Source organism: Myotis daubentonii, chromosome 1 (genome assembly GCF_963259705.1).
Source record: "Myotis daubentonii chromosome 1, mMyoDau2.1, whole genome shotgun sequence".
Classification (NCBI taxonomy): domain Eukaryota; kingdom Metazoa; phylum Chordata; class Mammalia; order Chiroptera; family Vespertilionidae; genus Myotis; species Myotis daubentonii.
Window position 1 is genome coordinate 41320520 of NC_081840.1, and position 13910 is coordinate 41334429.

Sequence of the window (13910 nt, forward strand, 5' to 3'; positions counted from 1 at the left end):
ATCTTTTGCCCAGTCCTGGCTGGTTTGGCTCAGTGGATAGAGCATCAGCCTTCGGACTAAAGGGTCTGTGGTTCGATTCCGGTCAAGGGCATATGCCCAGGTTGTGGGCTCAATCCCCAGTGGGGGGTGTGCAGGAGGCAGCCGATCAGTGATTCTCTTTCATCATTGATGTTTCTATCTCTCTCTCGCTCCCTTCCTCTCTGAAATCAATTAAAAAAAAATAAAAAAATAAAACTTTTGCTCACTTTTCAAATTGGGTTATTTGTCTTCTCATTGTTGAGTTGTACGTGTGCTTTATATATTCTGGATACAGTCCCTTATTAGCCACAAGATATTTACTAAAATAATGGTAAAACATTAAAACATTTTTTATTTTTAATATAAAATAATAGTAATGGCAATAGTAATAGTAATTTTTAAAAAATATTACTAAAGTTTTTCTCCCATTCTGTAGATTTTTACTTTCTTGATAGTATCCGTTGAAGCACAGAAGTTTTTAATTTTTATGAAGTCCGGTTTATCTCTTTTTCTTTTGTTGCTTGTGTTTTTAGTGTCATACTTAAGAAATCATCACCTAATCTTAGATCAAAAAAATTACTCCTATTTTTTTGTGTGTGTTTTTAAAAAATATGTTTTTATTGATTTTAGAGAGAGAAGAAGGGAGATGGACAGAGAGAGAGAAACATCTCTGAGATAGAAACATCGATTGGCTGCCGCCCGCATGGCCCTGCTGGGGATCAAGCCCGCAACCTGGGCATTGCCTTGACTGGGAATCGAACTGGTGACTTGGTTCCTGAGTTGACACTCAACCTCTGAGCCACACTGGCTGGACATTACTCCCATGTTTTCTTTGAAGAGTTTTGTTACAACCTTAGCTCTGACATTTAGGTCTATCATCACTTTCTTTTTCCCCCAGATGAATTGGTTTCATTCCAGGTGATATAGAATTTGGGGTAGAACAAAGACTGCAGAGTATACTTTGGCAGGATTTTAGGCTGGGTTTGCTTCCCAGCTGAGATAGACATGGCTGAGAATGAAAGAGAAGAGGAACCACAGTATGATTTTTTTTTTACAAAAGTTTATTATTAAATGTACAACAGGCTTCAAGACAACATTTCATTCTAGCTATAAGTGATAACACATGTTATGGCAGAGAATCCAGATGTTTAAACAGAAATGGAATTAAGGATCACCATTGCCCCAGGTACGAGGAACAGCTTATTTTTTTGCCAGAATTCTTAATTACAAATGTGGAATCTCCCCGTGTGTGGCATTTCTTTCCCACAGCCTTAACTTTTAGCTCCTTGAGTTTCTTTTGCCCCTCTTTCTGTTTCTGCTTGAATGCTTACCACTTCACCCATTTTCTTCGTCTGCTTCTTGGGCTGCTTTAGGGACTTCTTCACACCTTCACAGCCAGCCTACTGCCCTTTCCACAGACCCTGCCACTAGAAGCAGTTTCCTGCCTCACTCTCTGCACCTGTACCTCCAGCATATGATCACTTAAAATATATAAAGGACCTGATTTTTTAGAGAGAGAGGAAGGGGGAAAGAGAAACATTGATGTGATAGCAGAACATCTGTTGGTTGCCTTCTGAACACACCCCCTGCTGGGGATCATGCCCACTACACAGGCATGTGCCCTGACCAGGAATCAGCAATCTCTTGGTACACTGAATGATGCCTAACCAACTGAACCATATCAGCCAGGGCCACTTTTTAATTAATTTTGGTATACGGTATGAGGAAGGGGTCCAGCTTTATTGTCTTGTATGTGTCGATCCAGTTGTTTACCACCATTTGTTGAAAAGACTATTCTTTCTACATTGCTTTTTGTCTTTATCACAACTCATTTGTGCATAAATGTCAGAGGGTATGTTTAGGATTCTCAATTTTATTGCATTGATATATGTCTATCCTTATATCCTATCACACTATTTTGATTACTGTAACTCTTCGTTTTGAAATCAAGGAGTGTGAGTCCTCCAACTTTGTTCTTCGTTTTCAAGATTGTTTTGGCTAACCGTTGTGGCTCAGTTGGTTGAGCATCCATCCTATGCATAAGGAGTTCACTGGTTCGTTTCCTGGTCAGGGCACTGCCCTGGGTTGCCGGCTTGATCCCCAATATGGGACATGCAGGAGGCAGCCTATCGATGTTCTCTCTCATCAATGTTTCTATCTCTCTTTTCCTTTCTGAATTCAATTTTAAAAGTAAAAAAGCAACACATTTTTAAAAAATATATTGTTTTGGCTATTCTGGGTGCCTTGCATTTTCATATGAATTTCAGAGTCAGTTTGTCAGTTGCTCTAAAAAGGCAGCTGGGATTTTGATAGAGATTATATTGAACCTATAGATCAATTTGGAGAGCATTGCCATCTTAACAATATTAAATCTTATGAACATGGGATGTCTTTTCATTACTTAGATCTTTAATTTCTTTCAACAGTGTTATGTATTTTTCATTGTGCAGGTCTTGCATTTCTTTTGTTAAATTTATTCCTTGGTGTTAGTCTAATAGGTGTTTCTGTGTGTTTGTTCTTCTGGTATGTGGATTCCTTAGAATTTTCTATATGTAGGATCATACCATCTACAAATAAAATAGTTTAACTCCTTTTTCAATTTGGTTACTTTTTATATCTTTTCTTGCCTAATTTCCCTATGTAAAATCTCAAATGCAATGTTGAAAAGTGAAAGCAATGATTTGTGATTTTCCTGATCTTAAGGAGAAAGCATTCAACTTTTCACTATTAAGTATGATGCTAGTTGTGGTTTTCTTGTAGGTGCCCTTTATCAGATTGAGGAAGTTCCTTTCTATTTCTAATTTGTTGAGAATTGTGTTGTTGTTGTTTTTTTAATCATAAAAGGGTGTTAGATTTTCTCAAATGCTTTTTCTGCTTCAATAGAAGCAATTATGTTTTTGTGTTTTATTCTATTAATACATTACATTAATTGACTTTTGGATGTTAAATTGATCTTTCATTCCTTCAGTAAATTTCACTTGTCATGGTATATAATCCTTTTTGTATGTTGCTGCATCAGTTTACTAGTCAGGACTGTTACATCAATATTCAAAAGAGATATTTATTAGTCAGCAGTTTTTTGTGTTTTTTGTTTGTTTGTTTGTTTGTTTTGTTTTTAATCTTTGTCTGGTTTGGGTATCTGGCTAATACTGGCCTCACTGAATTAGTTAGGAAGTGTTCCCTTCTCTTTTGTGTTTTGGAAGAGTTTATGAAGAATTGGTACTAATTTTTTAAAACATTTGGTAGCACTCATGAGCATAGTCCCTGGGCCTGATCTTTGTGGGAAGTTTTAAAGTTACTAATTCAATCTCTTTGCATGTTATAGGTCTATTCAGATTTTCTTCTTGAGTCAGTTTCAGAAATTTGTGTCTTCCTATGAATTTGTCCATTTCATGTAGATTACCTAATTTTTGGCATAAGTTATTCACAATATTCCCTTTAAGTCTTTTTCATGTAAGTTTTAAGAATAAAAGTTCAGCCCTAACCGGTTTGGCTCAGTGGATAGAGCGTCGGCCTGCGGACTGAAGGGTCCCAGGTTCGATTCCAGTCAAGGGCATGTACCTTGGTTGCGGGCACATCCCCAGTAGAGGGTGTGCAGGAGGCAGCTGATCGATATTTCTCTCTCATCGATGTTTCTAACTATCCCTCCCCCTTCCTCTCTGTAAAAAAATCAATAAAATATATTTTTTTAAAAATAAAATAAAATTTCATTGTTACCATTAAAGATGCTATCAAGATTTTTAAAAATTATATGGGGAAATGGTCTTGACATGGTATGAAGTGAAAAAATATGTAAAACTGTAATTTTAGTCTTTTTGGTTGAGTTATAAGAGTTCTTTATATAATCTGGATACTAGTCCCTTATCACCTATATGATTTGCAAATATTTTCTCCCATTCAATGTGTTGTCTTTTTATTTTCTTTAGTGTCCTTTGATTCCATTTTTGTTCTTAAGGTTAGTTATTTGTTGATTTAAATAACCTTTACACCTTGATTAAGAGTATTATCTTATCTCTATTAAGTGTTGACTCCTTGCTATGAAATAGTAATTTGTAAATTCTCATTTACCTGGGAATATACATCTGTGCCTTCCTTTGCTGGGAGCTGTTAAGGAAGAAACTACTTTAAAAAAAAAAATATATATATATATATATACACACACACACACACACACACATATATATATTCTTTTTTAAAAATATATATATTATTATTTTATTGATTTTTTTTTTACAGAGGGGAAGGGAGAGAGAGTTAGAAACATCGATGAGAGAGAAACATCGATCAGCTGCCTCCTGCACACCCCCTACTGAGGATGTGCCCCCAACCAAGGTACATGCCCTTGACTGGAATTGAACCTGGGTCTCCTCAGTCCGACGCTCTATCCACTGAGCCAAACCGGTTAGGGCAAGAAACTACTTTAATTTTTAATTTTTTTAAAATATATTTTATTGATTTTTCACAAAGAGGAAGGGAGAGGGATAGAGAGTTAGAAACATCGATCAGCTACCTCCTGCACACCTCCTACTGGGGATGTGCCCGCAACCAAGGTAACTTGCCCTTGGCCGGAATTGAACCTGGGACCTTTCAGTCCGAAGGCTGAGGCTCTATCCACTGAGACAAACCGGTTAGGGCAAAAAACTAATTTAAAAAGATACTTTGCCCAGATGAAAGTAGAAAAAGAGTCTTGAGTAAAGTAGATAAATTTACCTATTTTTTTCTTTGCAACAGAATGCATTAGTAAATACTTTGTAATGTACATTATTCCAGGAAATAAAATGGATAGTTTTCTGTTTATGATATCCCATTATACTGAATACCAAATGTTTTCTTGATGTACTGGTATTTTACATTCTCTTATAGAAAAAAAAAGAAGGCCATTCTGTTTTGTTGTTGCTGATTTTTTTTTTTTTTAATGTAAAGATTAAGTAATCGAGTGCTTTTCTCCCTTCTGGGACTGAGGGACTGAATGTGATATCAGTTGATTTTGGCTAAGATGTATGTAGTGGCTGATAGCAGAAGTGGAAATTGAGATTACATCTCAACTTTGAGGAAAATTTTTCATGCATTTTTCTTTTTTTAAATATATTTTTTATTGATTTCAGAGAGGGAAGAAGAGGGAGCGAGAGATAGAAACATCAATGATGAGAAAGAATCGTTGATCAGTTGCCTCCTGCATGCTCCCCACTGGGGATTGAGCCTGAAACTCGGGCATCTGCCCTGACCAGGAATCGAACTATGACCTCCTGATTTATAGGTTGACACTCAACTACTACATAAGCTGGGCTTATGCAGTTTTCTTAAGGGAACTTTTTTCAGTGGAGGAGGAAAATGAAGTCATGAAGGAAGCTTGAAGTAGATACATGAAGAAAAAGTAATTTTTAAAAATCTACCCAATTTGTCATGTAACAATTTATGATTTTTCTAGTCACTTTATCTTTCATAGCTGATGGTTTGTTTAACTCTATTCATATTATCATTTGTTGAAGCTTATAGTAGCTGTCGAACAAGAAGAAATTCCCAGACTTCAGGCCCTTTATGAGAGAGGCCTGCAGAATGGTGTCCAGGGCCTGAGGCTGATCCAGCAGGAGGATATAAAAAAGAAGGAGCCATATTGTAGGGTAAGTGAGTCACAACTCCACACACATGCTCACAGGGACATTTTCATTTAGGGCTCGGTCTTGTGAACATCGAGGCTGAAAGTGAATTTATAGGAGGAAGGAATTATATAGACACAGATAATCCTGTCACAAAAGCAGTGGGGTGACAAACACAAGAGGGCATTGCCACAAACTCTGGACACTTGATTTCTTCTTTCCCTAAGTCATTATAAGAAATATCCAAACCCGCAGAGCAAGCGTGTCAAACTCGCGGCCGGCAAGTCTCATGCCTCATTTAAATAAGCGGGTCACGAATTTGACATGCTTGCTGTAGAGAATTTTCCTAAGGGTTTATTTGAGCCAAACTGATGACATATGCCAGGGAGCAAGATCTCAGATGCTCTGGAGAATAAGTTTTACAGCTTCTTTTATGCATTTGAAATTACAGAGGGAAGTTTACAGGAAGGTGAGAGAAAGCAAGGCAGGGATTATTAGATTAGGATAGTTAGCAAGATTATGTGCTCTCTTGGGGGTGGTTACAGTTTATTTCTATGGTGTGTTAACCTAAATGCACAGACACAATAGACTAGGTTTGCTTAAGGCAAATATAAACCTCTTAAAAATATATTTTTTAATTGATTTGAGAAAGAGAGGAAGGGAGAGGGAGAGGGAGAGAAACATCGATCAGTTGCCTCCTGTACGCACCCTGACCTGGGATCGCACCCACAAGCTGGATATGTGCCCTGACCAAGAATCGAACTAGCGACCTTTTAGTGCATGCAATGCCCAGACCAACTGAGCCACACCAGCCAGGTCGCAAAGATAAACTTTTTACTAAAGAGGTTATATGCCTGGGACATGACTACCCACCATGACCGGTCAAGTTAGGAATTTATGATCAGATCACCCTGTGAAATTACTTTCCATAGAACCCCTCTTTTCACTCACACTAATGAAAAAATACCAGGTCTGAAGGACATAAGCAAATGCAAGAGGAGGTCTGAGACCATATGACATGTTTGGAAAGCACTGTGAGGTGTGGTTGGATCACAGGGTGTACAGGAAAATATAAAAAGTGAGACTAGAAAGGCAGAATTAGGCTCACATAAAGGGCCTGATATTCATGCTGATAACTTTGTAGTTTATCTAGTAGGCACAGAAGCCACTGAAAATTTTTGAGGAGAGTGGCTTTGATATCCAGTCTGTATTTTAGGAAGATAAGTATGGCATGAGTGTGAAGGGTGGGTTGTAGAGTATCTTGCTTAAACATGCTATAGGGAAAAATCTCCCTTTTATTCATGAGAGAGACATGAAAAATAATACTCTGCACAACAACTTTCTTTGATAGCCTTTCAGACACTATCAGTTCAACCTGTAGTTCCATTGGCTGTTCCAATGAATGGCTGTATCTCCTGTTCCTTCTCCCCTACTTTTTATTCACAATATGGAATAGCTGGACTCCAGACCGCTGGTGTAGTTTAGTGGTTGAGGATGTCACAGTTTGGTTCCTGGTCAGAGCACATGCCCCGGTTGCAGACTCTATCCCCAGTAGGTGGCGTACAGGAAGCAGCCGAGCAATGATTCTTGCTCATCATTGATGGTTCTATCTTTCTCTCCTTCTCCCTTCCTCTCTCTAAAATCAATAAAAGCACTAGAAAGAAAAATAGCTGGACTCCAGGTACCTGTGTTAAAGAGTCTGGCTTCTAACTCATTGCCAGACAATGCTTATCAGAAGCTTTTAGTTTAGTCAGAGAGTTTAGGACAGGTGAACTTCCACTGAAAGATGACTAAGTAGTGTAATTTATAAAAGAGGTATGCCCTGCTTTTCTCTGAAGCCTCTGCAGAAGTGATCTACTTTATATAATGCCACATTGTAATTTTCAATGCCTACATAGGGTGGCAATATACTAGTAGAGTAGAAAATATAGTCTGGTTATTTCATAAAGGTGTCTTGAGTAAATTCCTCCTTTCTTTCCCAACCTCACCACTGCTACCAGCAATGATGGGCAAAATTTGCATAGTACAAGATAACTTCTGTTTCTTCTAGGACCTCCAAAAGGAGAAGTATATTAGGGCAGCTCTAAAGGGCTTCTTAGAGCAGATTCCTTTCAGCAAAAGATTTAAGTACTCCCAGGGAAGCATTTTGGAAAATTTTAAACTGGCTCTGCGAACTTTGACTTTGGAGGATAGCTCTTGAGAGCTCTCTTCTGGGCAGATCCTGACAGCTGCTTCTGACCTTAGCTGTGCAGATCCATCCATTGGTCAACCACATGTTCATCTGTTCCTCCTGACTTCTAACGTCCAGTGTTCCCTGTTTTGCTTGCCTGGTTCTTTTCTAGCCATCTGACCTGCTGTGGCCTAAGATTTCAAGTTCTGACCTGCTAACCTGGACAGTGCATGCCCAGCTCCTGGCAGACTACTAGCCTGTCCAACCCCCATCCTGGGCCAGGGCATTGGATTGCTTGGCGGCAGTGACTTGCTCCACCTTCCCCCAATATACATGTATAGGTAGGGCCCACCAGCATCTCATGAGACGGGGCAAGGCCAAGGCCAAAACTAGAAAGGGAAAGAAAAGAAAGGAGATCTTTTAGAGAAGGTCTTGAAAGGGAAAATATCTGGTATGTTTAAAGATAGCAACCTTCAAAAGTTCATTCATTTAGTAAATGTTTGAGTGCCTTGTGTGTCAGGCATTATACTAGGTAATAGGAATATATGAAGCTACTTGGAATTCCAAAAATCTATTGATATGGAGCATTTTTACAGCACACTTTTATCCCAGTGTTATACTTGTCACAGAGTTTTATGCTAGGTAAGAAAGTTTTTGTGACTAAACTATTGATATTATCCTAATTTAGATTTTAAGATTATTATACCCAAAATACTATTTATAGGTTGAAATTGAATTATCGCTATTGACCTATGAATTTAGGGATTGTCAAGCCATATAAAGTCTAATATAATATCTTAGTGTATCTACTCTATCAAAACAAAAGGACTGATTTCCTGTACTTGGGCAAATGCTCTCATATTCTGGAAGCAGACCATCAGGAAAATGGTGAGGTTTTTCAAATGTTGCTTTTAGTTCGTGAAGATAGACTGTTGGGTGTTTTGTGAGCCTTTACCCTTAGTGTGATCTGGGCACATGGCAATACTGGTCAGGGGTGGGTAGCAAAGTCAAAAGCTTTGAAGGATAAGCAGGTAAATGTATTGGGATAGGGGTGGGGCACTGAATACAGTAATACAGTGACATGCTGTGCTGGCTAAACAAGAAGATAGCAGCATTTACCAGTCATACTCAGCTTCTGGGTCTTAGTCATACTGGAACTAGGCAATCCTCATAGGGAAGATTGATAGAGAAAACTAATCTCATACACATTAAGACAAGATAAAATGGTACTATCACTAAGGATTCCTCAAAGTGTAGTCCATACTTAGTGTGTGAAATTCTACTTTTATCCTTTTCTTCAGAATTAGAGGAGGATACATTTATTCCAAAAAATTAAATAAGTAATGCTTATAAATCATTCATCTATAGAGTTTGAACATATCTTGGAAACACACACACACACACACACACACACACACACACACACACACACACAAACACACAACACTAGAAGAACAACCCAGGCTGTTAATTTCTCATATACCTGAAGAGAAAGTTTGAATTAACATATGTGATCTTCATTCATTATTTGCAGTCTTGAAAATAGAGTCTGGAGCAAATCAAATCAATGCTCTGTAAACATATGAACAATTCTGAGTTTTCACTGAGTGTGTATGACATATGATCCACTACTAGAAACATCTCAGTGAAGTTTATTTAAAACTTTAATCGGAGAACATTATGGTAAGTGAAATAAGCCAGTCATAGAAAGACAAGTACCATATGATTTCGTTCATATGTGGAATTTAATGAACAAACTGAACTGACTACCAGGCAAAATAGAGACAGACTCATAGAGAGCAAGCAGCCAGCTCTGGTGTGTGTTTGGGGGCAGGTTTGGGGGAGGGGTTGAGAAAAAAAGGAAAAAAAGAGAACTCATAGACATGGACAACAGTGGGGAGGTGAGGTGGGAGAGGGGATAAATGGTGATGAGAAAAATTAAATTTAAAAAAATAATTGTTTAGTGATACAGAATTCACCTCAATCAGATATGAATCAGGATGAGGGATGAATAAAACTGAAAAACTCATTGTAGCAGCTGGAAGGGCCTAGCAAAATGAACTCCTTTAAGGAAGAGAATTATTTTCTGATTATAGAAATTTTCTTATTTAGTTAGTGTTACTTCTTATATCTGTTTGGACATATTGAATCTATATATATAAAAGCCTAAGTGACCATTACAACAGAATGACCGGAATGACTGGCTGACCAATTGCTATGATGTGCACTGACCACCAGGGGGCAGACACTCAATGCAGGAGCTTCCCTCTGGTGGTCACTGTGCTCCCACAGGGGTAGTGCCACTCAGCAGAAGCCGGGCTCATGGCGGTGAGCACAGCTGCGGATGCGGAAGCCTCTTCCAACTCCGTGGCAGCACTACTGAGTGGCAGCAGCAGGTGCAGCAGGCTGGGATGAGTGCAAGCAGTGTGGCGCCTGGCCCTGGTGTCTGGCTCCTCCCTGGCCACTTGCCATTTGGCGCACTGCTACATCCCCTTGGGGGATGTCCAACTGACCTGCGGGGATGGGGCCTAAACCAGCAGTCAGACATCCCCCAAGGGGTCCCGGATTGTGAGAAGGCGCAGGCTGGGCTGAGGGACACCCCCTGCCCTCAGTGCATGAATTTTGTGCACCGGGCATCTAGTATATACATACAGGGTGAGGCAAAAGTAGTTTTACAGCTGTGAGTACATGAAACACAGGATTCATTCTTATATATATTTTTAATTATTGTATCATTTTCCATATGAGCAACTGTAAACCTACTTTTTGCCCCACTCTGTATACTCAAGTTCAAATTCAGGAACTATGAAGCAAGCTTTTATTTTTCTTTAAAATTGTCAGGGGTTTTTTCCTTCAAGAAAGCATAATGTGTGTTACCCATCAAAATAACCAGTAAAGCCCTAACCGGTTTGGCTCAGTGGATAGAGCGTCCGCCTGTGGACTGAAGGGTCCCAGGTTCGATTCTGGTCAAGGGCATGTACCTTGGTTGTGGGCACATTCCCAGTAGGGAGTGTGCAGGAGGCAGCTGATCGTTGTTTCTAACTCTCTATCCCTCTCCTTTCCTCTCTGTAAAAAATCAATAAAATATATTTTTTAAAAACCAGTAAAAATTTTCAGCACAAAATAAAATTTATTCAGCAAACTGTTCTCGGTGATTTTTAATTGTAATGTCTTGACTTTTTCATAATCCTATCCCAGGGTCTAATGGCTATTGATTGCCCATATACTGGCATTGTGGACTATCGTCGGGTGGCTTTGTCATTTGCCCAGGATTTTCAAGATGCGGGTGGCTCTGTCTTGACCAATTTTGAAGTAAAAGATATTGAAATGGCTAGAGAAAGTCCTTCAAGAAGTGAAGATGGTAAGCCGTCCTTGTCTTTTCTTTTGAATACTTGTATTGACTTCTAAATAAATTTTGGACTGCTTTTGGCCGGGGCGGTGCTGGGGGAGGCCCACCAGGAGTTGTGCTAGCGTAGGGCACAGAGCTGGAGGCAGGTGCAGAAGGTAAGATTGGACGTGGGCAAACTGGGACTTCCAGCGAGTCTCGTATTGATAGAACTAGGCACTGATCGGACACATATGACTGATGTTAAAACCTGAGTTGCCGCCCTGACCGCTTTGGCTCAGTGGATAGAGCATCGGCTTGCAGACTCAAGGGTCCCAGGTTCGATTCCGGCTAAGGGCATGTACCTTGGTTGCGGGCACATCCCCAGTGGGGGGTGTGCAGGAGGCAGCTGATGGATGTTTCTCTCTCATCGATGTTTCTGACTCTGTCCCTCTCCCTTCCTCTCTGTGGAAAATCAATAAAATATATTTAAAAAAAAACAAACCTGAGTTGCCAAGGCTGTTTATATAAAACTAGAGACTGGATGCACAAATTTGTGCACAGGTGGGGTCCCTCGGCTTAGCAGACAATCGGGGCTGGTCGGGGGGTAGGGGCTATGGGAGGCAGGCTGGCCAGCCGGGGTTGGGAGGGCTACAGGAGGTTGGCCAGCACAGGAGATTGGCTGTGGGAGCACACTGAACCAGGGGGCAGCTCCTGTGTTGAGCATCTGCCCCCCAGTGGTCAGTGTGCATCATAGCGGCTGGTTGACCAGTTGTTCTGGTCGTTTGGTTATACCGGTCACTTAGGCTTTTATATATAGACTAGAGGCCTATGCACGAAATTATTCAAGGGCCTCAGCCCTGTGGCTGCGGCAGCTTGCCTCAGCCCCAGCCCCGGCTTCGTCTGGAAGGACGTCCAGAAGGTCATTCTGCTGTCCGTCTAATTAGCATATTACGCTTTTATTATTGTAGATTAGCCCCCAAATTCTTCCTTAGCCTGTAGGTTAGAGTCAGAATCCCTGGGGGTGTTTGTTAAAACTGCAGACTTTAGTATCACCCAGTATTACTGAAGTAGATTGTCTGTAGATAGGACATGACTTAGCCATTCTGAACAACCCCCTTTGGGGATTTTTATTTTTTTAACTAAATGAATCGGTTTGTAAATTTTGAATTTGCTTTGGGGAAATTTGAGGGAAAATGTAATGTGCTGGGTTTATTCTTCCTTGACAGGTTTTGTGGTTTTTTTTTGGAGGTTTGGGCCATATGAATCATCCTCCCAGTGTCCTACTAAATAATAAGATGATGAGCAAAATTGTTAAATAATTAAGGTTGTTATAGGTAGGTAGCATAATCAATAAAATTTATTCATGGTAAAAGTAGATCATATTCTTTAACTGTTGCACTTATGTGTTATAAGACTTCAATATCCCTTGTATCTGATTGGAAACTAATTTTATAAATACTTTATTATTGGAAGATTTTGTATTTTAATAACTTTTGTTTCTTTTCACAACATAGAATCTACAGAGATCCAGTAACCAACATTTGAACAACAAGTGTCATAACATTAGTCCTGTGGGAAAATACATACTGATTTATGATGATCTATTTTATAGCATGGTGCTTAGATTTGTAGTTCAGAGAAAAAAGCTGTGACTGCTTATGCTAGAGCTGAAGTGGTGGGAGGTTGATAAGCATAGATTAAGTGAATTCATATAAAATAATTTAAAAAACATGCCAGAGTTTTATATATTGTCAAATATGAACTAGTTTAATCTTATTACTTGGTAAAAGCTTCAGAGTGAAATGTGGAAAGTAATCATGGTTGTGACAAGAAACCCATTTAAGTTTGTTACTAGTATATTTCAAATACTGTAGGCCTTCTTTTACTAAAAATAAATCTTTCACCAATTCCTTTTTCCTTTTTTTTTCCAGGGATGAAATATCCAATTGTTATAAGGAATACAAAGGTAAAGATTCTTAAGCAAAACTACTTCCATCTATTTTATCTACTTTCATCCCCTCTCCTTTTTTTAAAATTTTATTTTATTGATTTTAGAGAGAGAAAGATATTGATCGGTTGCCTCCCACACACACCGGGCCCAGGGATTGAAACCACAACCCAGGTATGTGATCTGACTGGAAATTGAACCTGCTACCTTCTGGTGTATGAGATGATGCTCAAACAACTGAGCTACACTGTGCAGGACCCACTCTTTCTTAAAAAGTTGAATTAACCACAGTGCTGTATTTTATGTCAGTGAATGAAATTTGTCTAATGTAAAGTTATTGTGAGAGAGATTCTTTGAGAGCTAAAATGTAACAGTTTTCATTCTAAGAAGGGTTTCAACTTGGAAATGCATTCATATAGTGACAGTGCCAGAAAAAAACATGATTATAAGTACTTGGAGTATTTAATTTTAAGGCAAAACTGATAGATATTTTATTGTTCTACCTCCTTATCTATATTAACTTATCAACTCTTTACTAATGAGAAGACTTGGGGGAGGGTGTAGATCAGTGATGGCGATCCTATGACACGTGTCGGGTGACACGCGAACTCATTTTTTTGGTTGTTTTTTCTTTGTTAAATGGCATTTAAATATATAAAATAAATATCAAAAATATAAATCTTTGTTTTACTATGGTTGCAAATATCAAAGAATTTCTATATGTGACTCGGCACCAGAGTTAAGTTAGGGTTTTTCAAAATGCTGACACACCGAGCTCAAAAGGTTCGCCATCACTGGTGTAGATTGTACAGAGGGTGATAGACTGCCTTCCTTCTCTTCCCATAATCT

The 13910-nt window shown here is 39.1% G+C and overlaps 1 protein-coding gene across 1 annotated transcript in view; it reads left to right on the forward strand.

Moving 5' to 3' along the window:
- Window positions 1-13910, forward strand: part of L2HGDH (L-2-hydroxyglutarate dehydrogenase) — a 38738-nt gene that overhangs the window by 5400 nt on the left and 19428 nt on the right. The window contains exons 4-6 of the mRNA XM_059696719.1: window positions 5508-5639; window positions 10984-11146; window positions 13045-13079. Of these exons, the coding sequence (XP_059552702.1) occupies window positions 5508-5639; window positions 10984-11146; window positions 13045-13079 (330 nt within the window). The remainder of the gene's footprint in view (window positions 1-5507; window positions 5640-10983; window positions 11147-13044; window positions 13080-13910) is intronic.